This window comes from Varanus komodoensis, unplaced genomic scaffold (assembly GCF_004798865.1).
Source record: "Varanus komodoensis strain SLA01 unplaced genomic scaffold, ASM479886v1 scaffold12, whole genome shotgun sequence".
Classification (NCBI taxonomy): domain Eukaryota; kingdom Metazoa; phylum Chordata; class Lepidosauria; order Squamata; family Varanidae; genus Varanus; species Varanus komodoensis.
In genome coordinates, this window is record NW_025335349.1 from 577,813 (window position 1) to 605,463 (window position 27,651).

Below are 27,651 nucleotides of genomic sequence, written 5' to 3' on the forward strand. Positions count from 1 at the left end.
CTGGTGGACATGAAGGGCTTTTTCAAATACAAGCTTGTTAATGCACTGGATCTCCATCCATCACCGAATTCAAGCACCACAGAAGGGAGTGCGGGGTGGGGGTTCTATGTTGCTTTTCTGCCACCAAACTGCTAGGTGGCACTGTGATATACGAGAATTAGAAGAATTTTTCTTTTAACATTACAATTAAAAACCACTCTTTCTCTGCTCTAAAAATAAATTTGTGGAAAATGCTCTTTAGCCACAGAAGCAAAACTGGAGGGCCTAAAGACCTTGCAAGACATGAACAACCATGAGCTTTGTGTTGAACAGAATGCCTTGAATAGAAAAGATGGACATCGCCACGAAATGTGCACAACTTCATCCCACAATTTCTATTACATCTGTAATATTAGTACTAGAATGATACTAAAATTTTAGTAATTCTATTCCTATTGCCTCAGTAATAGAAACAGATGTATCAACTGGTGTTTGTGTGAGGGATGGGGGCAGGGAAGAGAGAGCAATAATAGTTGACAGTGGCAAAGTATCTCAGCACCAGTGCCAGGTCCGTGAGATAACATAACTGTTATACAGAAGGAAGACATCAGCATCTCCCCTCCCCGGCTGCAACAGCTTAATTTAAACAGGGCACCTTTAGTCCTCCAGGTGCTTGGCCATGTATGCAGCATACTATTTTGTTGCAAACCTTTGCCTGCTCTCCAAAAGCTTGGCATAAGAGGATGTTTCTGGGCTGTAACAGGCATACGGAGAGGCAAGGAGAAGTCAGATGGGTGCATCAGGGCACAGTTGCAAAGATGAATGCAAGGAACACCATCTACTCCCTGTCATGCAAAGAGGTGACATCATTATAAGGAAACTGGAGCTCCGTTTCATTAGACAGTGTTACAAATATGATTGTGCTCATACTGTAGGAAGAGAGATCCTGGAAGATGATTGCTTAAGTGTTTGGCAAGGAACTTCCTGTTTGCTAAACTGTGTTGGTTTAAGGTCAAAGGTTTTATGTTGTGCAGAACTAACTGTCCCGACTCTCTTTTGACATATTCTTGGGACTTGTCTAGGGTCCTGCACAGGCACAGCTGCAACGGTCAATTCCGAAGGGCAGGTGCAGATGCTTTTCATAGGCACAATCTCAAGGAGGGGACAAACGAAGCGGTGGCTGTTGTCATAAGCCAGCGTTCCTCCTTCAAACAAAGAACAGCCACTGGGCCATTTCCTTGCAAAAATGTGCTTTATTGCTTCCAAGTACAAATAATCCAGAACAGATCTCTGAGCCTGCACAGAAAGGTTTGTCAAACCAAATCTAGTCATTTATTTATATTGTTTGTTTGTTTGTTTGTTTATTTATTTAAAGTTTTTGTATGCCGTCACCTTGCTATATAGCCTCGGGATGGCTCACAGAAATAAATAAATACAATACAGATACAATTAAAACCCAGAAACTCCCTGGCTGCACAATTAAATCTTATAAATATTAAACATTGTTAAAATTTTGTTTGAATAAAAAGGTCTTAGCCTGGCACCAAAAAACAAATAACAACGGCGCCAGGCGGACCTCTCTGGGGAGCACATTCCACAGATTTATATTGCGATTTATATCCTGCCTTTTTCCTCAAAGGGCTCAAGGCAGCTTACATCATTCTCCTCCTCCATCTTATCCCCACAACACAACCCTGTGAGGCAGGTTGGGCTGAGAGTCTGTGACTGGCCCAAAATCACCCAGTTGGCGCCATGGCCGAGCGGGGACTAGAACCCAGGTCATCTGAGTCCCAGTCCCGTGCTCTTAACCACTGCGCCACACTGGCTCTCTCAAGGAACTCTCCTTCTGAACCTGCCTGGGCCCCATCCCCTTGGGAGGGGTATCTGAAGGAGAGCATACCTCCCCTCCGCGCGCTGCTCATTCAGTTGGACTTCCCATCTCTGCGGACCACTTGCCTCAGGGTCAACGGCAGGAGGGGCCTGGCCTGTGCCTGAGAATCCCTCCTCCCCCATGGCCCCTCCCACTGCCTGTGCATCTTGGCCATTCCCAGGAACTGCCTGGCATGGCGGAAGTATCTGGCCTTGAGATAACCATCTCCTGCTCCTCCTCTGCATTCCAGAAACTTGAGCTAACCCATGCCCCCGCAGTCTCACTCCTCACTGTCTGATTCTGAGTCAGCATCTCTAATGTGGCTGGTAGGCTGTGGGAACGCTTGTCCAAGCCTGCCATCCCTTTCAGTCCCGATAGCTGTGTTGATCTTGGTCAACAAACCTTCCAATCATCCCTTTCATGTCGGTTGTTCAGACGAAGAAGGGGCAGATGACAGGATGTGCTGCCGCATTGTCTAACCAAGCCCAGGTGGGCCTAACAAAGCAAGTGTTGAACCCTTGCCCTGGTGGCTGCCTTCCCTTTCAAGCACCTCAAGCTGCTCTTAATGCTGCTGGCATTCTTTCAGAGCAGCTTTCACTGTCCCAGGTGGGCAGAAGATAAATCTCCAGATGTTTTGAACTTCAGCCATGAACAGTCTTGACCATCAGCCATGCTGGCAGGGATTGCTGGGAGTTGAAATCCAAAACATCTGGAGATCTATCTTTTCTCTATCCTAGATCAAGATGCCATGAAGAGAAGCCATAAAGCCATACAGAGAAGCTGAAGGCAGAAAGCAATAGGCAGAAGGGCTAATAATTACTCTCGTTACCTCCATGACACACTGCAGGGGCGCATGGTCTTTTGCAGCTTGTCCCAGGCCAGAGGTCACAGGCGCTGGAGAAAATAAGCATTGTAGCCCAACGTTTCTGGAGGAGGATGGGACGGCTGAGCTATTGTACACACAGCTGCAGCATCACATGCTATTTAGGCCTAAGTTGTACAACAAATAACAATGTTATTTGTACTATCAATAAAGGGGCAAATACAAAGGATGTAACAGAGCAACCATAACATCTGTTCTTATGTTTTGCCATGTGCCAAAGCATATGTGAGGATGCAGATGAGTAAATGGTTTCCTATTTTTAAAAGGTTGTTCAAAAAGCAGCTTGTGGGTTGGGGAGTGATTCATATTAGGACTCATAGCAAAGCGAGAAAAGTGGTCGAGCCTTTCCTCCATATTTTCTCAATAAAATTTCCCCGGAAGCTGCTATGTGTTGTTTTAGGAAAAATGTGTTTGCTCATGAGTGAAATGGCCATCACCTTGCGCCATTCTTCTAATCTGGTTCCACCTTGTCCCATGCTGCATTGCTATATGCGAAAACAGAGGCTGGGGTGCTATTTACACAATCCCATTGTGACATCTGGTTTGACTCTGAGCACTGCCTGCAACCCGCAATTAGTTCCGGTTTTTTGTTGAAGTGGCAGAGTGACACCAGATCATGGGTCAAAAGCTTGCTGCAATTTTTGTGTAGTCATACTTGGCTGGCATTAATTCATAGTAACCATGGTGTCAATGCCTTTGAAGTATGCATTGTGTTCCTTCTCAAAATGCATGCTGTTTCTGCCCTGACCAGCCTCTCTAGGGCTCTCCCCACCAATCTCTCTATAATGTGCACTCTCTCTGGAACCTTCTGCTTGGACTTCCTTCATCTTTACTCTTGCTTGTCTTCCTTCCTTCCTTGGTCCATTGCCAGAATTCGGTTCTTCCTTTTCTCTGTGATCCTTGTTGCAAGCTGCCCTCCATTCCGGGATTTCTCTCCAATCCTCAGCCAGTTCTTGTGTGAGGGTTTAATCACAGAAATGCTGATAATGCTCCCTGCCTATGCTGCCTATCTCTTCCTTTTTGGTTCACATATTTATTTATTTAAAACATTTGTATGCCGCCCCCATCGCAACAAAGCCTCGGGGCGGCTCACAGAGAATACATAAATACATACATAAATAATAATAATATAACAATTTTAAAAAAGTTTAAAAAACCCCCGGTGCATTCTCAGCTAAAAATTTTAAAATCCTAATTAATTCAATAATTTAACAATTAAAATACATTTTAAATAAAAAGAGATTAGATAGCTGGGGTGGTTCCTGAAATTGCCACTCCTTCCCGGGGACTCTGTGGAAACCACAATCCTGGGTTCAGACAACATGACAAGCCACGATGGTATGGAGGAACCCCAGAACAAGCCGTTGTTTCTTGGACCAAATGCATCACGGTGGAATTCCACTTCTGGGTTCAGACAACTCAACAGACTAACAGTGATGAAAACACCATAGCTTGTTATGTTGTCTGAATCCAGTCAGTGTGTAGAAATCCCACTGCTGCCCTCGAGTATTCATTCATTTTTGTAGGGACTTGCTGGCACATTTTTATGGAAAGAAATGCATGCGGAGTTACTTTGAGAAAGAACTTTTCCATCCAAAAGCACCCTAATATGCATATTAATATCTAATGCATTAGATACTATTAGATAATACCATCTTATGCTATTATAGCTGGAGCTATTATAGTGGAACGTCCTATATTAGGTAATAGTGCCTAATAGTACTGTGGATACTGTTTCGCTTGCTTCAGACTGTGGGAACCAGCCCTGTTGTAACTGGAGGCTGCTGCTCCTTTTCCTGAATGGAGCAATAGACTTTGCGGAACGAAAACCACAACTTCAAGTATAAGCTGATAACATTTCAGCAGTGACTGACCAAGGAAAAGGATTTGGGATTGTGGTAGACGGTGTGGTGAAATGTCAACTCAGTGTATAGCTACTGTGAAAAGGCAGACTCTGTGTTGGGCATAATTTTAAAAGGAGTTGAAAATAAAACTGCCAAGATGATTTCTCTATTTATTTGTTTATTTCTAAACTGCCCAGTAACTGAAACTCTCTGGGTGGTTCAAAACAATTTCTTAAAAATACAAAAAAGAAATACAATAAAATACCTATACAATAAAAAATATAAAATTCCAAGATGCACAATGAAGATGCTATTGACAGATTTATGGTCCAACCGCACTGTGCTGTACTTTGAATGGTTCTGATCATTGTACTAAAATGGGATACTGTAGAGTTGGAAAAAGTACATAAAGGGGAAGGTAAAATAATCAAAGGCTTGCCGCAACTCCCCTGTGAGGAAATGTTAGAACAAGAGAGATCGTTTAGCTAGAAAAAGAGTGAGTGAAGGGAGACAAGATAGAGGTGTACAGAATTCTGCAATGCATGGAGAAAGTGGATTGGAAGAGGTTCTTCTCCACCTCTTGTAATGCTAGAACCCAGGATCATCCCACGAAGCTGCTTGGTGGGAGAAGTAAAGCAGATAAAATGAGGTATTTCGTCCCACAGTACACAGACTATGGCGTCCACTTCCACATGATGTAGTTCGTTTGCCTTCAAAATGGATTGGACAAATTCATGGCAGAAAAGGCTACTGATGGCTACTAGTCCCGATGGCTCTGTGCTACCTCCGCCATCAAAGGCAGTGTGCCTAGGTACCCAGTTGCTGGGGAATATGGTGGGCAGGGGCTGTTACAGGCATGGTCTGCCTCCAGGTTTCCCCCGGTCCTCTGACTGGCCACTTGGTGGGCAGCATGCCAGACTAGATAGAGCCTTGGTCGGAACCAGCAGGGCTCTTTCCATGTGACGTTGTGGTGCTCTGAACCAGACAGTTCTTCAGGTGTGGTCTGACCTGTGCAGACTAGAGTGGATCTGTTACTTCTTGGGGTCTGGCCACTATGGAGTATTTCACTGACAAGATTTCAGTGGGACCTACTTCCTGGTAAGGCTTGGGACACTCTTACGGTACTTCTCAAAGAAAAAGCCTAGTCAAGGCTGGCCCTGCCCTGGGATGGGTGAAGCAGTTGCCTTGGGCGGCAGGAGCAAGGTGTTGTGGGCAAGATCTGCACGCCCTGAGGCCCCGGCTCTGCACTCTCTGAGGGGGCCTTCTGCCTTCAGGCATAGCAGGGACCTCAGCGGGAGTGGAGGCAAATTTGTCTGCCCATCCAGCTGGGTGCTGTGCATGTGTCACCCTGCTGAAGCGGTTTCCACAGGTTCGTGTGCAGCGGGGCAAACTCCTCAGCCCAGCCAGCAGCAGGAGAGACTCTGCAGAAGGAGCTGGGATTGAGGGATGGAGATCCTGCCCACGGGCCAAGCTGCAGTTCCAACAAGAGTATGCCTTTGCAGCATCGGTGTGTGGAAGAAGAGGAGTTGTGCTGAGCCAAAGACTCAGCATGAAGCCCTTTGTGGGGCTTCCTTACTTGGTTCCTCGTGCAAAATCATCGTCACTGCATTCCTATCTCACCGTTTTTCCTCTTGTGAAGAACCCAAGTTGGCTCACAAATCTCCTTTTCATCCTCACAACCACGGCCCTGTGAGGTAGGCTGGGCTGAGGGCCTGCCACTGGTCCCAGTAGCATGGGATCTATTCAGTGTTTAGCCTAGGAGTGTCTGTTGGCACATTATCTCAGCATCGGTATTCAAGCAGTGGGTGTGGCCAGAGTCAAAAGTGGGTGAAACTAGACAGGACCTGTTTTTTTGTTCCACGTGGAACAACAGCAAGACATCTACCTTTGGGAATTCCCTTTTTACAGTTTGTGCAAAGTTTCCTTCATCAGCTTTGTAGTTGAGGGACAAAGTGGGCTGGGATAAATCATATCAAAAACCTGGTGTGAGAACAGTGAGTCTTGAGCTCAGGTCTAAGAGGCCTGGAGGCCAGCAGTGGACTCAAGGTCCCTCATCCCTGATTTAGCCCAATCCTTCACCATCTTAATAGCAAGGCAACTTCCATTCAGCCCAGTTTAGTTTATTTCTGAGGGAACACACTTCATGAGGCATTCAGGATGTGCACAGATAGACACTGGAAAGTCAGGGTGGTGAGGTGGTCAGAGTGCCTGGCCGAGGTTGGGGAGACCAGAGTTCAAATCCCACAGCAGCCACCAAGTTCACCGGGTGGCCTTGGGCCCGGAACTTTGTCATAGCCTAACCTACCTCACAGTTTGTTGTGAGATTATAGGAGTAGAAGGGAGCAATTATGCATAACTTGAGCTCCTCAGTGGACTATAAAGGTGATGGCAAAAACAATTAAATGTAACTCATGCTAACACTGTGTAAAGAAAGGGTTTTTTCACTGTTTTTTCAGTGACTTGTAGAGTAGCCTGAAGTGAGAGATGTTAATCCCAAGATATGAATCTCTGGTAACAGGGATAAAGCTGGGACAATGACCCTGTTTGCATGTCACGAGTCTCATGGGTTGTCTAAACCACGGGTTGGTTGTGACTGTGCGGGAATGAACAAGCAAGTGTGTCACCTTTGGACTGCTTCTGCTTTACAGAACAATTCAGTTCCTGGCTTACTTGCCATGGCATTCAAACCTAGAACTCTGGGTGCCTGAGGGAGGAACAATGCAGAGTTTAGCTCAAGTTAAGGGTGAACACGTTTGCTTCTCTGCAATCAGAAATATCCGTGGTTTAAACAACCCATGGTAGTCATTATTTGTGAGTGGATATGTCACCTGGGGATTTGGAAACGTCATTTCAGAGTGCTACCTACTTGGACTGTTCATTTTCCAAGGAAAGTTTCCCATTGTTCGAGGGCCAAACCATATGAAACACACAGGCTTGCCTTGAATTTAAATGTTCAAAAAGGAATCGAAGTAGCACTGATAGTATGTCTCACTCCTGGCACTGCACCCTGTAGCTGCCATTTGTATTGAGAGGTAATGCAAAGAGAAACCTCCAGTCATTTTCACAGTAACTATGGCAGAAAAGGAGGGTTTTTTTTTTCAAATGCTGCAACCTATGGAAGCCCATATACATTTAACCGACAGTACACCCAGTAGCTTCAAAGGGTCCTACTTCTGGGTAGAGATATACAGCAAAGGTCGGCAGCCTCCAGCTTGTGGAGCCTTTGGCTCTTCTAGCTGGCAGTCTCTGAGCCTTGCTGCCTCCCTGAGTGGCCACTGGGCTTGGGGGAAAGGCCCCCCTAAGCACACCTGCCATGTGCAAAGAGGTGGGCTGCATGAGGCAGCGTCACCAGGAAGGGTTAATCCTGCCCTCACTCGTCCTCATGTTCTGCCAACTTGAAAAACCACTTCCTGGCACAGCAATTAGGCTTTAAAAGGAGGAGGAGGAGGAGGGGAAACAAAGAGCTAGTTACTGGAATAAACCTTTCCCTCCTGTGCCTCATTGCTTCATCAGAAAGAAATGTTCAGGGGCCTGCAGCACATATGTTGATACCTCTCAAGACTGAGGGAAGAGAGGTCATGTGTGGGGGCGCGCAATGTGGGGAGGTGAGAGGTTGATGGGGGAAGGGGAGATATATGAACATAGAAAGTGGGGGAACGATAAATAGGTGTGGAAGGAGTGTATATGCCTAGGTATGAATGGAGCATCCCTACCTTTGGCTCTTTCCACCAACAGAGCATGGCCCTTGACTTTCTCCACCTTTGATTTCCCATGCTGTTTAAGTAAAAACAAAAACCAAGGGCCAAATTATAAGGTTTAAATGTCCTTTTGCCCAACTGGAAAATTTAGCATGAATGAGCTGGGCTTATAATAGTATATGGGCTGGAATATTAATCCTACTGAATACCTACTGACAGGGAACAAGTGTTACAAAGAAGCTTTCTTGGAGTCTAGGTTTTATAACATTGTCCTGTTTTACTTAAAGGTTCCATTGAATTCAAAGGAGCTTATTTCCTAGTAAATATGTTACTGGAAAGTAAGTCCCATTAAAGCTGTGGGACTCAAAAATTATGCTTAGTATCAAGCTGTTAAGCTGTGTTAAGGTAGCAGCTTCCCAAATGATTGGTCCTTAGCTTTGCACTAAACTGGATGGATATCACTAAGAGGCTGGGCTTCTAATGGTAACCGGCAAAAGATGTTGTACAGCGGTTCCAACTTTTTCTCTTTAACATGCTTTCTGTGATCCAGAAAAGGATGGAGTAAGTGGTAAGAAAAGATGGGTGGGGATCATGACCAAAAGAGCTTGTGACCTGGACTGTCCCACATATGATGCAGGGTGATAGCATGATAAATCCCATCATTTTGTAGTTCTGCTGCTACCGGATTAAGCTGCCCTTACCAGAAGTGCTCTAATCTGCCTTTTGTTCCGGTGAAGATTTACACAGGAAAATATCCATATGGTTTGAGACTTGATAAGCCCTGCCTGTTGGAAAGGCCTGGGATTGCAATCCTGAACATAACTCAAAAGTAGGCATATCCTTGAAATCATTGGAAGGAAGGGGAAAGGAGATGCAAGATTGGGTTTGGCACTAAATTGCTTAGAAAGGACTTGTGTCAGACATTTCAGAAGTCCTAAAGTATGCAAAAGTCAAAAAGCATGACCAGGATTGCATTTCTAAATATACTTACTAGTGAGTAAATCTCATTAAGGTTGCTGAGGCTTACTTTTGAAGAACCCTGATTGTGCTGTTATTGGCAAGTTGTTTCATTCTGATCAGTAGGTCTTAAGTCAGTCATGCTAATTTGTTAGGCATGACAAAGAATGTTAGCTAAGGGGTTTAGGGTTTAAAGGGTTTACTTAAGGTTTAGAGGTAAAAAAAAAAGATACGCATTGCCATTTGACATTTTCTTGGCTGCTAAATATTTTCTTTGCGTGCTGCAGAGAAAAATAAGTATAATGTCACAGGGCAATCTTGTTCACGTCTACTCAAAAGGAAGTCTCACTGGATTCAGTGGCAATTACTCCTAGCCTTATGCAAGTCTTTCAATGTACCTGAAAACCCTGGAAAAACAACAACAACAACAAATGAGTTGCACATGATAATGGCAGTACTGAGAAAATTAAGGACTTGATGGCAAGTCCATACTGCTATGCTATATGTATAGATTCAAGGTATGAAATAAATATTTCAACTGTAAGATAGGAAGAAATTAAAAGGGGAAACAGCTTTGATACTAGATTGCTTTTAATACTTCTCTGGAGACAGCCTTCATGTGGTATTAAATTGACTTCCCAGGATTTTTTAAAATAAAAAAATATTTGAAGGTTCACAAGGAAATACCTCGTAGTGTTGTGGTAAAAATACATTTTCTGTCAGCATTTGTTCTGCTATGGCACTTCCTATTTTGCAGTAATAAAAATCTTATTAAATTCCTGTAAGGATTGTAGCTATTGCCTACTAGGCCAAAAGGTGTGGGTTTGTGATTTTAAAAGATGCCCATCTCTGTACAGTGTATTTATAGACATCACACTATGAGAAATTGCTCGATACAGTAATTTCCATTTCTGAGTTTTATATCTACAATGTAAAAAGCAAATTTACACCAAATGATATGCTTTCCGCATTCACATTCATTACTTACAATCTACCACATTGTAAATCAGTGAATCATCAGTACTTTTATTAGCATAATCTTTAATTTCCAGTGACAGTAGCCTTTCTCTTTTATCATACAACATGTACTATCCAGACATCTCATCTGACATCCACTTACCCTTATTCTTTCAAGATCTTTTGGATAGAAAAGTGCAAACAATATACACTGTCTTGTGATTAACATCTGTTTATCATTAGCATTTTTTACCGCCTTTCAATCTGTCAACATGTTGTAGGCGTCCTTTCTGTGGCTCAGGGTCACTCGTTTCTTTACTAGTCCAACTTCTCTGCCTTTCACTATTGCCTGGCCCAAAGAAATCAGCCTGGGGGATTTTCTCTACTTCCCACTTATCTATGCCTGAAAAAGCTTAAACCACCCAATTTCTGCATGTCAGGCTTGCCTTAACAGGACTAGGACAGGTTCCATATAAAAGGTGGTAACTCTTGGCAATAGCATTACAGTCTTGCTTGGTTTCCTAGTCTCAGCTGATCTAACTGGGAAAAGTACGTATAGTTAACTCCAGTGTCTTGACTCTGGAGTTTGTGGATCTATGGGAGGTTGAACAATTGGAAGTGATTCACTGTGGCACAAGCCGTTATTCTAACCAGTGAGTATCACTGTTGAAATGGATGGGGCTACTCAAATTGCAGTTATCTGTGCAGAAAGTGCCTTCAGTCTCACCACTTCTGTAGTCACCCCTAACAGTTCAATGGGTTTTCAGTGTGATATTCCAAAATGTTGTCACTGATTGTGTTCTAAAAGTGTGCATCGGGGTGCTTCCAGGTGAGGTGTTTTTCATGTATTCCCACATTTTCTATCTTTTTTCTTCATGCCAAAAACCCACTGAGAAGGAAAAGACAAGATGGCAGCGCCCTGGTTTCTTAGCAATGGCTGTAGCAGCCCTTCCTCTGGACGTCTCCTGTGCCTGTTCAGTGGCTTCAGAGCTTTAAAGCCCCAATTACTAGCTAAAAAAATTACCTAATTACCCCCAAAGAGCCCTGCTGGATCAGAGCAATGGTCCGGCACCCTGCTGAGCACAGCATGCTCCTTGAACGCCCACAAGAAGGACTTGAAAACAATAGTCCTGCATACCACTGAGGCTGATAAGCAACTGGTATGCTGCCCCTGAAGCTGGAAGCTCCATATAGCCTCCATAGCTAACAGCCATTGAGAGATCCACCCTCCATGATCCAGAGATCCAGCCCATCCCTTTTCAAAGCCAGGAACATCATCCTGTGGCAATGCATGCCATCAATCCATGATGCGTTGCAGGAAGAAGTACTTCTATCTGTTCTGAATTTCATAATCTTTGAGCCAGGCTAGCCCAGAATTATCCCTGATTTCATTCCTTTCATACATAATAACCGCATCTCATCACTCAGGAACACCTCAGGAAAAGCCAGAATCCTAATAAATTTAAAAATGGACACAAGGGATGGTGGTCCACAGAAGCGGCCATGAGTGCACTCTTTTCCCAGGTCCCACTCTCTGCAATGGCTTCCCAACGAACGGGGCTTGGCCGGTTCTGCAAAACTTCTCCTTCTATCTTTCCTGCAAGGCCCCGCCTCCAAAGTCTGCGTGACTAGCTGGGGCAGCTCTGCTGCATGCCAGTACTGGAACGGCGAAGCTGCACACGGAGAAGCTTAGCCGCATGTTTCACAGCACTCGGAACTGGATGGTAAGCTGTGCAGTGACGAGAGACGGTGATGACCCTCTGGCCTCACTACACACAAGGCTCCAAGGCACAATTCGGCTTCTGTTCCCTTCCCCTCTCTTCAAAATCCTTTACAGATGGAAAGCCTGCACACATCTCTTCGGGAAAGCTGAGGAAACCGAATATGGCAGGTACCAACAACACATCTCTCCCTCACTCTCCTCGGTGGAATAGTAAGAGGGGGAATCAAAGGCACACCCCACGTATGTGTGATTTTTTTTAAAGCAGGTACAGACACTGCCCCTCAAGATGGGGATTGTGTGCTGAGGCTCTATGTATATATACCCCATTGAGATCAGCAGCAGACTTAAATGCTCCGCTCCCTCTCCCCCTTACTGGAATCCCTGTACTCCACCAATCATGAGGAAGTGTACCTGCTGAGGATCTCTGTGTGATCCCTAATGCATCCTCCTGCCAGGGCCCAGTCCCCCAGTGGGCTCCCCATGTGTGGAGGCAGCCACCATGTTCGCATGCAGCTCTCCCATCTGCCTACTGTCTAGATGTGGAAATATGCAGGAGGCGCATGTTGGTGGTATTTGGCTAAGTAGCGCAAAGCAGGTGACATTGTAATTGCCCACAATGCCCCGTGAGGCCGGGGAAACAGGTGGCCCTCCAGATGTTGTTGGATTGTGACTTCCAGAAACCCGTGATTACCAATAGCAAATACTATTGCCAAGAGTGTTAAAAGAAGATCAATGTTACAATAAACCTTTTGAAAGGTTCCAGATCCCCCCATGACAACTCCCACACACTGTAGGGCAATTGCAGTAGTGGTGTCAAACACTTACCAAGACACCGGAAAAGGGGGACCCTTGCAGCGGCGTCAGCACTGATGGGGCCTTGGCAGCTCTCCACACTGAGTCGACTTAACTCTTGCTTTGAAGGTGCCATGCTGGATCAGACCCAGGATTCTTTGCCAGAACTCCTGCAACTGGCAGGCATTACAAGGCCCACTGGGAACCTGCAGCATACATTCCCACTGCCCCTATTTTAAACACACCAGGCTGTGTGGCTCTGCAATACTTAAGCTTGGTGGGGTATTTGCATTGGCCCAAAAGCAAGCAGGCTTCTGGTCTATGATTTACCTTCACTCACACATGCGCACACGCACACACGCACGCACACACACGTACAAAACCCACACGAATTGGGTCGTTTTCTCATGCAGATTGTGAAGAAACAGAAGTGATTTCTAGCGTTACAATATTGCTTTGATGTATGACTGAGTGACACTGACGGGGCCATTCAAGTATATAAATGACACAAAAACGGCTTTCCAGACTCATCTAATTGCACCTGATTCTTCGTCTTCCAATACTACATCATATAAGCAATTCAAGTGGTAATGCTTTATTAAATTAACATTAAGGTGTTGGATCCCAAAAATCTCATCATTCGACCCTAAATGGTACTACTTCAACTTCAACTATTTATTGGACCAAAAAATGTTTCCAATTGCAGCTTACCTATTATTATGAGTCATTAGGGTAATATTTCAGTGTACCGTGTGGCAATGGAAAAAATGGTAGTGTAGAGACCATTTTTGTTATAGGCCAAATGAATTTAGGAAATTTAGGAAAATGCTACATTCATTTTGTAGGGTTTCTACAAATCTACATGGTATGATCAAGATGAATTTAAATGAGAACTTAGGCTGTGATTCTATATATATCTACTTAGAAATATGCTCCATTAACTTGAATGGAACTTCCTTCTGAGCATTCTTAAGGTTGCATATACAGAGTACAATCCAGAGTCATGGGTTGCTGATCTTGGGTAGTACTCACAAAATTTTGTGCACTTGTGATCCCTTATAGACTTCCCTGGGCCTTTTCATAACATTGTTTTCCTCCAGTGCCTGGAAATGCTTTAAATGATATTATGAACTTTTTATTGACAGTATTTTCTGTCTTGTGTGTGGAAACTGCAGCAGGAAAGAAGTCAAGTGTGAAGCTTCAGGGATATATAAAAGGAACAAGTATGCTTGCGGTGCTCTGACTTGTAAAGGGTTTGATAGCTCTCCATGCATTGCAAAAGAGAATCTCAAATGGATAGTTCTATGTGGCATGTCTAAAATCTATTTGTCTGTCTGCTGAATGTCAAAATCAATGCAACTTGTGGAATAGACCTTGAGAGTAATTCAAGATTAAAAAATGCTCAAGATCCAAATATACACAGTGGGATTCAGAATCTATTGATCTTAGCTGCCATGAAGAGTTAAATTACATCAAATGGCAAAATAAGATAAATTCCAATTAATATAGGAAAATGTTCTTGAATTATGTGCAGTGTGATCCACCACAATACCACTGCAGGGCACCAAAAATGCATCATTTTATTTTAATGTAATTTCTTGATCTATAGAAATATTAATCCATCCAATATTTACTTCATGATTTTATGCAGGACATGAAACTTTTAAAAACAGGATGATCTGTTTAGAAGTAGCAGGGAAGAAGTGAGGGTTTGGGGGTTTTTTAAACCATTTCTATCATATTGGAGAATTTAAAAGGCCATAAATTGTTAGGAACAACAACAACAAAATCTCAATACTCAAAGTCTGGGGACAAACTGAAGGCCTCTGTTTTGTGCTAAACAAATATACTACTTTTAAAGTGTCTTGGGTCATACCATGTATTTGCTATATCTTAAAAATTGGCCAATTTTGCAAAACTGGATTTTAAAGCCACTGGCATGTAAATGTTCCCCATCTCCCACAATCCCCCCCTGTAGGTACACATGGCTTTTTACGGGGATTATAATGTGGTTGTCTAAAGTAAACTTTTTTTAAAAAAAAATTGAACCTAGCTCTTTTAAACTTACATTTTTAAATAGTTAGGACACGATCCTATGCATGTTTAGAAAGAAATGGCTGGGTGGGGAATGCTGGGACTTGTAGGGCGTTTTTCTGCCTAAACATGCATAGGACTGCGCCCTTAAATGCTGACCGGCACTGAGGATACGGAGCTAGCCCTGGATTCCCTGGTCTTATTGTTGGGCATGGCGATGGTGCAGCACGACACGCCTACGGTGGCTTCAGGTAACTCATCCTCATCGGTCCATTCATTCAGGTCGGGGTTGTAGCACTGAATACACTTCTTGTATTTCTTCTCTATTTCATTCCAGCCTCCCACTAAGTACATTTTCCCATTAAGGATGGAAGCGCCTGCGGTGCTCACACCCGTTGGGAGAGGAGCAACGTAATTCCACTGGCCGGGATAAGGGGTGTAGCACTCAACGGGAAGCACATCGACTCTTTCACCCCGACCTCCCAGCTGAGACCCCCCCATGACGTAGACCTTTTCCCCCAGGGAAATGGCGCAGTGCCAGCCCCTCGGAGTGCTTAGGCTGGGCTTGTCTTGCCAGCTGTCGCTAGCAGGGTCATACATGCAGACAGAGCGGGAATAAGCATTGTTTATATAGCCTCCTGTGACCAGGATCCTACCATCAATGACGGCACTAGCGTGGCAGCACCTAGCCACCTCCAGCGGTGCCTTCATTTGCCACTGATTAATTGCAGGGACATAACATTCGACTGAAGAGAGACACCCGTCAGAATTGCGGCCGCCAACAGCATAAAGGAGGCCATTGAATACATTCAGACTGAAATGAGTGCGCTTTTGATTCATGTTGGCCAGGTGAATCCACGTGTTGAAGCGAGGATCGTACCTGAAAGAACACGAGTGGTAAAAAGGGGATTATTGATGCAACCAAAACACTGACTTTACTTACAAGCTTGCGTTCCTCCTGCTCTCTGCTGGCTACACCTCTTAACAGCCAAGGCCACTGTATATTGTCAAGAGTGATCCTTTTTGAAAGTGCTGAACTAGATGCACTGTCTTGATTGGATTATGGCTTTTTCCAAAAATGAAGGCAGCACCACCCACTTTTGGATCAAATCAAGGCCCCAGCGCTAGCAGGGAGACCTCCCCAACTCCTTCCCTCCCTGTGTCATCTTCCCAGTTTCGTCCCTCTAAAAGTTCTCTTTTGATCCACATTATCTGTTTTTCCAAAGACTGGCCATTACTTAAATTAGTTGCATTATCTGGTGCAAAGAGCAGCTATAGGGCAAGGGAATGTAATAAATGTATTCCTAAAGTAGAATCCAAGGAATGGATCCTTCCTTCGCCAGTACTGTAGCCCCAGTTAGATTCAGCCACATGTACATAGGACCCAGTACTGTTACCTTTGAAGAAAACAGAACTTCCTTTGTCACACCTCATTGCAATGGTCTGTATTTCTCTAAGATCTTCTCTGTCTGAGGCATTTATTGTGCCCTCGTGATTCTTTACTCACAGAAGGTTGTGGGTCCTTTTAATGATGTTGTCTTTCTCCAGTGCCTACCACCTGTTTTCCAGCCATTTTTACAGCATTTTTTTAGAGTGAGGAAATGGAGTATTTTTCCTGGATGGAGCTGTTATTATCTACATAGGCCTTGCCTAAATCCTCAGTTTCTCTCTATACCACAGCTCCATCTTGTGTTATGTAAGGGAACATAGAAGGACATATAGAAAGGCAGAGAAGAAATTCCCCCAGGAAAAAAGAACTTTCATGTGAAAGACCCTCAAATCCTTTTGGAAGAAGCAGCCTTGGTTAAGTAGACAATAAGTGACAAACAGCTGTGGTCAATAAATACCTCATGAAGAACACCCTGAGGGTAGTTATTTCAACTGGCTAGCACAACTCTGATGGTCGGCATGGATATATGAAAATCAGTGGGAAAGGTTAGAACCAAAATACCCAGGAAAGGGAAATAAATATGGACACTATGCAGGCCGCAGTTCTGTCAATGAACACAAATTAGAAGGCAATTGTCTGTCTTTTGATACTAATACTAATAGCTCAAAATTCCTGTTTATGTGGAGCAAGAGCCGTCAGATAGGTTACACACAACTACAGAGCTGGGCTCATTGGAAAATTTCCACTTTCCTTGGCAAGAGATTTGTATTTATAAAACCATACATTTAATAATATGTAATTTCATACGATCTGCATATTATGTACTTCACTACTTATTTTTTAAAATTATATTTCAGTAATTCATTAACAGAACTGGACAGAACCTGTGTCTAGGATGTGTACTGTATCCACTCTTTTGGATATAGAAGAGGCATGTGAAAAATTAATTGCCAGCTTACTAATAGAATCAAACTGAATTGCCAGTTAATGTAATCTGACCATGCCTGGTCAATTGATTTCCTTTGAGACTGGATGCTACTTCCCAGAAATTGTTTGTTGATTGTTAAAAATACCAAGTTGCTGCGCAATGTTTAGACAAAATGAACATCTCCATATACATTATACATATGTAAAGGGGGGGAATAAAAGGAGAGGCTTTTTCTCTTAGTATATGTAAATACGGCTAAAAACATATGTCCTAAAATGCAGCACTGGAAATATTTAAACATGGCCCTTGTGAAGTAACAAGTTCTGGCTTCCTTGGTATGTTCCCTGTATAATGTGAAGTGTGGCCTAGATAACACCAAAATGGAAGTGAGCATTTCCAGTGGCTTTGATGGATGACGATTTCAGAATTGGCATTTGAAAGCTCATTTTTGTGGCCACTGGAGCTAGCAGGTATCTCAGCAATGTAAACAAGGCTGACTTCTTGAGTCCTATTTCTACCAGGCCTTCACCACAGTCCAAAAATATCCTATACTGGTCATAATCCTAAGGAAGGCAAAGAAGGAAGTATAAGGTTAAAACGACGATGGACAAATATGATACCACAAACGCTCAGAACTGGGCAATGAGAATCTTCCAATTACAAATTGACCAATCTGATTTTTATCATTTGCTGTGCACTCCAGTCCACAAAAAGCTTATGCTGAAATTAAGTCTGTAATCCTACGTCAGCAGGACAGAAGAAAGGCCTGCCTTCCCAAGCAAGCCACATAGGGCCGTGCCCTTATTCTGGGCAAGTACCGCAGGACTGCTATTTTATCTGCAGCAGACTAAGGTGACTATCCCTCCCTCTGGAGTGCTCAGTGTGCAAAATAACTGACTATCTGATTCAGTGATGTCTGTAATTCAATGGTTGCATTTGGTTTATCATTAAATTTCTATTCCACCTGTTTTCCTCCTGCAAGGAAAGCAAGGTGACTCTCACAGCCATCCTCCTCTCCATTTCATTTTCACAGGAACCCTGTTAGGAAGGATAGGCTGAGAGTCAGTGAGTAACCAAAAGTCACCCAGTGAACTCCATGACTGAGTAGCTCCTGGGTCTCCTGCATCCTGGTCCCACATGCTCACCACTACCCCACCCTGCGCCCCACGGTATGTACTTAATACAGGAAGTGAGAAAAACATAAGAAGTGCTGGGTGCGACCGAAGGTCCTTCTATCACAGCAACCTGTTTTAAGTGATGGCCAGTCGGATTAAAATGTGATTTTATGGCTTTGCCTGGCAAAGGTCTATAGTCTGGCAATGCATTGGCAGCTGAGGCCTTAACAAGCAAAGATGAAGGGGCTTTGGTGCCCCCCACCCTCTCTCTCTTCTGCCTCTGGAGGGTGACGATTTTCAGCAAGTATGCAGGGATGGAGCCACTCTGAGCTCCTTGAAAGAAAAGAAAAAGTAGGCTAAAAATTTAATAAATATAAATAAAAGGAGATAGAAAGCAAGGAAGGAATCACCCTGTTGAAGTGGCTGTGTTCTATTGCTTTGGGGAATCTGATGAGTGCAATCCTACACAATCCTATTTTAGGAGTCTAAGGTGCAATCCTATGAAAGTTTAAGCAGAAAGAGTCCTACTGAAAAGTTTAAACTGAAAAGTTTAACATAAAAGAGTCCTACAGTTCCCAGCATTCCTCAGTTAGCTTGCTGGGGAATATAGGACTCGTATGACTTTTTCTCTGTTCTGCCCACATAAAATTGCACCCTTACTGACTTTTCATAGAAGAGAACATCCATTATAATCTGCTAGTGTATTTCTAAACAAAACAGATATCACAAAGGAATCCTGAAATTCCAGTGCCCTCTCATCAGTAGGAAACTGAACTCCAGTCCTGAAATTCTCATCAACTTTTGGGCATGCTTAACAGCATGAACGTTTGAAATGTCCAGTCATTCCAAGGCCCAGAAATGCTTCCCTAAGGCCCAGAAATGAGTTGAGGGCAGAGGCAAGCTCACACAGCCAGCCACTGTGATTCAATAGTTGAAATGCACTATGGGTGAGGCTAAGAGTCATCAACTCAGCTATGGTTACCTGCATGGGGGATGTGCGATTTGAGCCCGAGATGCCCTGTCTTGTAACTCCAGTACAGATGCTGTCTCTCCCTGGCTGCCACCACTGCCTCAGAACTACTAATAACCCAAAGGAGGTAGTGTGGCATTTAGGGGTGCATCAAAGCTCCACAGAATCTGGCCCTCTAGCATTTGGTAACTTCCTCTCATGCTCAGCCTGGTCTCAGAAAACAAGCCCAGCTGAGGAAGTCTGCAAATGCTCATGGGACAAAGGGACACTGCTTGTGCCCCATTTTCATGGGGCTCCATTCCTGGTGAGCCCCATGAGAGCCACACACAAAGAAAGGATGCTCTTTGCACAGTGGAGGGAGCGTGATTCCCCACGGGTGCCACACAGATGTCGGGCAGGCCTGCCAGGAACTGGGATTCAGGTCCACATCAAGGTGGACATGGGAGTCCAGGGAGCTGAGCTCAGGAAACCTGGCAGATTCCGATCTCAACATGGATTCCTCACACATCCCTAGTTGCATTGGCAGGTAAAGGCAAGGGATTTAACACCCTTCAAAGCAGCATCAATGAGCAAAACAAAATCAACAAGAGATCTTAATTCTTTCTGTCACAAGAATTAAGGAGATTAAGGAGATTCTTGCTGTCACAACTAGTTTGGCCCATAGCCGATCCATCTGCTCTTATGGTAAGCAGTCGATACACTTTTCATAATGAAAAAAGATGGGAGAAGGCCACAGCAATAATAGCTTGTCATAACAATTGATGTACGTTTTTCTCTCCAACTCTAAATACAGGTCTGCATGACACAACAAGACACGGTGGCTTGTTGTACAGGATGGTCTGCTGAGTTGTCAGAACCCTGTCATGATATTTCAGCAGGGTACGTTTGGTTTTAAGAAACCACGATAAGCAACAATAGTCTGTTTGATCGTTTCCATGCTTCACCGGAGTTTCCCGGGACATCCAAACCCAGTCTCATGGTTTCCACAGTCCTGGTGTGCAGCTAACACACGGGCCCCTGTAAAGAGCAGCAGCTGTGGGAACTGCTCCAGCCATCCAGTGCAGGATTGACTTTCAGGCATGATGGGTTGATGGCCAACAGAGGGAGGACTGAGCAAGGAGGGTGGAAACCACGCTAGCACAGAAACCCTTGGAATGTCTGCCAGGGACATCCAGGCAAGAAACCATGCAGCTTGCTGGTTGTGATGTGAACCCAGCCACAGTTGTAAGCTGATTTCCTAAGGAAAACATAGGAAGAAAAGACATTAGGGGCCAAAACCTGTAGAGCTGTCCCCAAACACACTACTCTCCAGTTGTGTTGGACCATAATTTCCATCACCCCAGTTAGAATGTTGGGAGTTTAATCCAAGACATCCGGAGATTGTCAGGTTTGGGAAGGATGCTGTAAAGTTAACTCAGGATTTATCACTAATACCCACTGATGTCATTAGGAGGTTTCATTCTAGGCTCAATAACCTGAGTATGTCAGTGTATATGGGATTTTTGCCAGGATTATGGTTCAGGAGGAAATGACTAAACCTTTTTGTCCCAACAAAAAAGATGCCCCTCCCATCCCATGCCTGCTATACATTCATTGTTTTTAAAAGACAGACATGGGTATTCATGACATGTTTAGCATCGTGCCTTATCAAGGCCTATGGAAAATCAGCTATTGGAGATGTGTGTCTCTTCTGAATGCAGTCAATAGATGTTTTTGGAAGCAGCACAATAGACCAAATGGTCGTTCTTTCTACATAAAACCCTATCCAAGAAACCAGACTGGATAAAATACAGGCCTGAGTCACACACTGCTAAGCCATGATTATTTTAACTCATGGTTTATTGCCCTACTCAAGGTTTGACTAGTAGATGAATAAAGAACACATGGTTTTCTTATTCCATAGGTTGTTTATTTCCTTCTTTTTTTGGACACTGCCTTTTTTGTAACTCAAATGCCTTTGCGGTGAACTAATATTGGCATATATAAGCACCTGTTCGGGGGGGCGGGGGAGATGTTGATTTTTATTACTCCTGCCTGCTGCATCTGTAGCTTGACGAAACAACCCATGAATAATCCACAGTTCTGAATTCACACATAGTAACCAACCATGATTAAAGCAACCCTGCATCCACAACACAGCAAAAAAAAACCTGAGGCTTCTCTTTCTGGGTTGCTCATGGCTAACAAACCATGGTTTGCTATCGCACCCACAGCCATGCATCACAACTAGGAAGAATTTAACAACATGCTCTTTAAATTATTTAGCTGATGCTTGGAAATTAATGAATGTTCAGCATAAATGGATGTTCTTTTGACAGCTAAAGGTCTGATACTACAACACCAGATGGATGAAACGCATCTCCTACAATACGAAGGACCTTACAACTCTATGTGAATGGGTGGTGTCCAGCTACTGCCTTCAAACAGATACTTATTTGACTGATTTTTCTTCTTTAAAAAATTGCCCATTTACAGGTATTCCCTTGTTGCATGGTTTGGATGGCATTTTATTAGCTACAGGTATTTATATAAGAAGCTCTTCATAAATCATTAATTATATACTTGTTTTAATAGTCTAATGTTTTAATGATGTTAACATTCTTAATTTTTATTTCAGAGCGTATTATTTTAAACTACTATATACCATCTTGGTGGCTTTTTAGAAAATAAAGTGGTATATAAATATCAGTAATTCAATGATGATGATGTTTTCCTCTTCTGCTTTGTGAATTACTGCAGTTACATCTCCCTGGCTCTCTTTCCCTTTCTCCCTCTGGAGCTGTTCTGTCCAGAACATGCTGCCTTTCCCTTCTTATAAATATTCGGTTACCTGCAAAAATTGCTGACTGCGTGCTTAGCCTGATTTCTGGCATCATTCTGGTCTTCACCTCCTGCCACATAAAGGAATCCATCCATCACAGTGACACATTGGTTGAAGCTCTTAGCTGGCATCTCGGTGAGTCTCTTCCACCCATTGTCAGGATCTCTGTATAAAATGTCTCGACTAAGGGATTTCTCAGTTAAAGCAGGGCGTCCCCCAACTGTAACAAGGACTCGCAACCCTCCACGTATCCTCGTTCTCCTAGACTGCAAGGTATTCTGGTGGTAGGGAAGTAAGTGGTAATTCATGGCATCCACCAGAAGTCTATGGCAATCTGAATCTTGCATCATTCTTGGTACTGTCTGAACATAATTCACCAAGTCTTGGGCTGAGATGGTACCAAACCGAATGTTGCTCAAAAGATCAGCAGCGTATTTTGCTCTTTTTTGGTCAAATTCCAGCCATCTCATTGCAATCTGGAATGCAACAAGTTCAGAAGGCAACTGCAAATCGTCATCTGCAAGTAGTTCATGGATCCTGTCAAAGGTAAGTTTTAAGAACTGATCCGATTCAGAAAACTCAATGAAGTTGTCTCTAATGAATTTCTGTGCTGCTTCCTTGGCATTCTTTAGTCCATAGGTCTCTGCAATGTTGGCAATGTACATATAATTTTCCACGTTAATTTCTTGCATCAGAAAGTCACTGCACATCTTCACAAGGGTACGGATCTGAAGATAAATGGCTGTGGAGATGACGCTCCCTATGGTGTACAGTGAGAGTGTGAGCTTCCCAGTGTACGCATATGCAATGACAGTAGCTAGGCCCAGGGGAGAGACATCGTTGAGGTCCACTCTTTGTGTAGATGGATCCTTCTTCAAGATGTTATGGAAGTAATCACTGCATGAAGCCAACACCACCTTGTGGACGTCAAAGGACTTGGTTTTGGTGCCAATAACTAGATCGCAGAGGAAGTTTTCCAGCCTCATTCTGCACAGCCCTTCCAGCAGATTGGGACTATAGAGAGCGTCAGAAACTTCGGTTGAGACGCAGCTGAAGCCATTCCCTCCTTCCAAAAGGCCATTCAGACCATTCAGCTTGCTGAGGGGCCCATCCTCCACTATGATGGTCAGCTCGTTGATATCCGCCTTGCTCTTTTTGACATTCTTCTTCTTAGGCGCCATGACTGCAATATAATATCACAGCCAAGAGCTTGCTGAAAGACAGAACAATAATAAACCAACAATTTTTAGAGTCATGTTTTCCTTTTGTGGATTTAAGCATCTGACTGAAAATGACCATGAAGCATCCTTATAGGCAGTGAGCAGAGTGAGAAGGCGGCGCAAAATAGCAGGATACCAAATATCCCTCTCTGCACTTTATGTTTGGTTAATTGCCAGCTGGTGCATGGAGTTTATATTCACTCAGTGTCTCAAATCATAATCCTGATTCAGCCACAAACCTTCTCAGATGGATGACCTCCTACCAGGGCAGTATCTCTCAGACCTTCCTGCCTGGTACAGCTGCTTTGCATATAAGGAGATCTTGCTTTCAGCTGCTAATCTCTGGTGCAGCACAGAAAAATACACCTGCACTTTGACACAAGTCCCATTAGGTACAAATGGAATTTAGTTCCAAGGCAACATACTTAGGGACTGGATATTTATTCATTTAAATCTGAAGCTGTCCCTGTCCTTCATATGTAAGGACAGATTGCTCTGTCCTTTCCGGGTAGACATAGTAACCCACTGAGATGAAACTTCCTCAAGAACATCACTATGAACGTGGAAATGTTGGAGAAGACAATACAGAGCATTAATGTCTATATTTACATGTGCAAAGTGTAATTGATCATCCTGTTAGAGGTCACGGAAGAATTCGTTTTGCATGTCAGCCTGGATGGCTATGGTAGGACCAACTTAATTTTCCATTGCAATACCTGGCAGAGCTTCCTTTGTGCACACACAAAGTACACACTTCTGAGTACACACTCTTGCATTATTAATATCTGCTTTCTTGGCATTTCCCATGCCCTCTTGGTTTCATGCCCTCACACATGGCAACATAATAGGATTTTGCTTGATTTATGCATGACAACTTTTTCCTGTTTTTGTCGAAGGGCAGGATATGGTAGAAAAATCAGTCAATAAATCGACCAGTTACATGTACAGAGTAGTCCTACTGGACACTATCCTACACTGCTGCTGTGCTTCTGCTCATTCCCTTGCCCCAGTGGGATCCACTGTCAACATAGCAGGGAGCCAGCACTTCATAGAGGAGCCCTGGAAATGAGTGGCATTGCTAATTTCTGGACCAGGTCAAGTCACCAGAGGTCTCCTCGATGAGCATTGCCAACCTGTCCCATTCCAGAAACTAACGTTTCCAGTTCTTTACAAAGCACTGACATCCTGTTATGCAAATGGTGTCTATACTGCCCATTTCAAATAACTAGATCATACCAGACCTTGAATCTTTTGAACTACTTGGATTATACCAGCGTATCTTCTGATCTTTGGTGACTCCTAGTATTGTAGGTTTCATATGCTTTTAGTGTATTTTTTGTATTTTATATTTATATTTTACATTTTGCTACAAGAAATCAAAATGATTTCCCCACTTCTAGTAAGCTGAATGATTGTATACGCAGTCAAAGGATTTAAAAATTTTGATGACAGTTGCTCTTACAAACCTACTTGTGCTTGTTGTTGGGTTAAATCTGGGTTGTTCAACCCATGCAGAACCTGGAGTTTCCAGGTTCATATCCTGGATTCTTAACTGAAAGTGGAAGCTATATGTGTACAGGATGCTGCATTTGTCTTCAGTAATTCCTAGGATAAATAACCCTCACCTGATTTCTTATACTGGTTGGTTATTCTATTTAAGGAGTAGTTGCTGTTTTTATGCTGCTTGCTTTATGGCTCCTCCATTATGTGCTATGATATGCCCTTTGATTTTTATCTGCTGTTTTATTACATTCATTATATTTGATTAGCCACCTTGAATGCCACCAATGTTGGAAAAGCAGCAAATAAAATTTCAAAATAATACAAGATGTTGACACCTGTGGCCATGTCTGTTCCTTTACAGACCTTTCTTCTACTGAATTGGGTAGAACAGGCCCACTGTAGCCTTTTACGTGTTTTATATGAAAAAGGGTTTCTTTTCTTTTTTAAGTAATAACAACTAGGAATAATGAAGAATGGGTTCAGGTAACTCTTTCCCTCATTAGAAGCAATGCTCCCTGGCATTAGCCCGTGGCAAGAGCCACATGGGATGGTGCCAAATGAGGCACATGTTCCACGTCCATTCGGTGGAATCGGACGGTCTTCATTTTTCACATCTGCAGACCTTACGTCCGTGTGTATGCCTATACAATAGAATGGTTGTGGCTGGGGAGAATGGTTGTGGTTGAACTGATCTATTTGCACCCAACTCACATTGAAATCACCAGATTAAGTTACTATAAACGAGCCTACTTTCTAACTGTCTCCAAAGTGCAGTATATTTGTGCATTCTGGTTTCATCAAACCAGACTCTGATTCCAGCTTTCACCCTGAATATGCACCAAGCTCCCAGTTGCACGCTCTGCCACATAACCAAGAGTTTGTGGAACTTTGCTCAAAAAGCAGTCACCTTCTCTCTTTAGGCCAACAGTGGGAGCTCAGCTTTGCAGACCCTGCTGTCCACATCAGCCTCTCATCTTTGAGTAGCAGAGGAGCAATAATGGAGTGAAGCACTTGGCTCACTGGATGCAGAGCTTGAAGAGTTGGGCTGGAACTTGGGTTCCAACCCCTGGTCAGCCATGTGGCTCCGTGGATGACCACAGGACAAGCACCCTCTCCCAGCCCAGGCTGCCTCACAGAGTGATAGTGAGGATAAAATGTGGGAGGGAAGGAAATACTTTTGGGTCCCTTGGCAGAAGGGTAAAGTAGACATTGAATAAACGTATTGGGCACTATCCACTTGGACATGAGCATTAATGTAAATTATGTTGCACTAGCTTAAGGGACCTCTGGAGCAATGCCAACAGCATTAGCTGGCTCCATTGGATCCCCCAGAAAACCTATTATCCCAGCTGTTGCACTGGGTACCTTGCACTCGCACAGCACAATTTGCATTAGTGCTAGCGCCTATTAAATAGGTTTAATTTAAAATGCAATCTCTTAAACTGAAGGACTTGAGTGAGCAGATAATATGAGTGCACCTGCACTCACAAAGAAGCACCCATGTGCCCCACGCAGGCATGGGGCCAAACGTTAAAAATACGCCGGGATATCACTGACCATAAAACAGCACATCACGCAGTTGCTGCTTTCCTGCATCCTCGGTGAAGTGGCGTTCTGAAACATGCTCTTTCAGCATTTCCAGCAGAGCGAGGCCTGGTGGGTGCCTTCTCTGCGAAGCACAGCCCCCTCCCGCTAGGCGACGACCCCGTGCGGGGCAAGTGGGGGGGCCGCGTGCGCATCAGGAGCGTCAGTGGCACCGCATGCCAGGAGCTGCGATCCGAGGACGGTGCTCTGCCAAAGTGTTGGGTCAGCTGCTCGCTTCCCCTTTTGCCCTCCCCAGCCACATTCCTTGAGCGTGCATCTGTTGAAGCCTATCAGAGTCATTTCCAAGAATAGCCTGTTCCCTGGCCTGAAAGCCATTTTAAGACACACTTTAAAGTGCATTTCTTTCTTTGGGATTTAATTCTTTTCCTTTCTTTCTAGGTATACATTTGCAACAACTTTCCCTCTCTGTTATGAAAAGTTCAGCTGATTTCGTTGTTACCGGCTGAGAAACCTTAACATAATCTGGATGCTTAACTCTCTCTCTTTGCTAGTTTCAGGGATGTTTGGAAGATAAAAAAAAGCAGATTGCCTTTATTTTGGCACATTTATTTAACTGGACTATTGTTAACCAAGAGTACTGAAGATTCTGCTGAAGGGTTTACTGTTTAGTTTGTAGAATATTGATTTAATCATATTTTAGATCTATCTTTCATTATGTTTCTATAAATCAAAATACGCTCATGGCAAAACGCTGCTGCCATGAAATCCTAGTACCTGATGTTCTTGGGGTTAATGAGATGAGTTTCCTTTAAATAAATTGTCCATCAAGTTTAACTGCAGGAACTGTACAAGGAAACATTCCCTAAAAAGAAATACTTAGCTATAAGTTAGCTTTGATTTTCCCATGGCTTTTCATAGCTATAATCAGTTATGTAGATTTTATAGCCTGCAGGTAATTAATGTCAAAAGACACCCCCCCACCCCCCATCCCAGAACCTAGGAACACTAACAGAGATAAGAATATCAATATGAACAGGATTAGAATAGCCTTACCCTTCTCAGGAAAGAGCCTTCCCAGGGCTGCCCAGCACAAATGTCTACAAGAATATCTCTTGAAAAGACTGAGAAAATACAGGGGGAAATGGAAGTTCCGATTTCACCTGGGAAGTCCTAGCAACTGAAGTTTCTAGCGTGACCCAGCTGCCACTGTGGGTATGAGAGGCTGGATTCTGCGCTGTGGAGTGCTTTAAAATGACCCCTCCTCCCACCCTTCTCTGTCACCTAGGAGGGCTGATGTTTCTTGCACTTGCTTCATTTCGAATCTCAAGTAAACTTAGCTGGGCACCTATTTGAAAAATGCAACAAAAGGGAGGGTGGGCAACTGGAAATTACACTTTTTCAAGAATTACTCTAGCAAAATAG

At 43.7% G+C, this 27,651-nt stretch overlaps 1 protein-coding gene across 1 annotated transcript; it reads right to left on the reverse strand.

The window, feature by feature from the left end:
- Positions 1-10,133: 10,133 nt before the first annotated feature.
- KLHL31 (kelch like family member 31) lies at positions 10,134-27,451 on the reverse strand. The gene is made up of 3 exons (XM_044421582.1): positions 27,283-27,451; positions 21,971-23,174; positions 10,134-15,617 (listed from the first exon to the last, which is right to left on the reverse strand). The coding sequence occupies exons 2-3, from the start codon at positions 23,140-23,142 to the stop codon at positions 14,885-14,887; spliced, it is 1,905 nt and encodes a 634-aa protein (XP_044277517.1). The 5' UTR covers positions 23,143-23,174; positions 27,283-27,451; the 3' UTR covers positions 10,134-14,884.
- Positions 27,452-27,651: the final 200 nt, after the last annotated feature.

Bases quoted from the DNA above. Each gene is read 5' to 3' on its own strand.
- KLHL31 (XM_044421582.1), bottom strand. From the start codon at position 23,142: ATGGCGCCTAAGAAGAAGAATGTCAAAAAGAGCAAGGCGGATATCAAC. The intron at 15,618-21,970 runs GTAACCGAATAT...GTGTTCTTTCAG, and splicing joins GCAGTCAGCAATTTTTGCAG to GTACGATCCTCGCTTCAACA.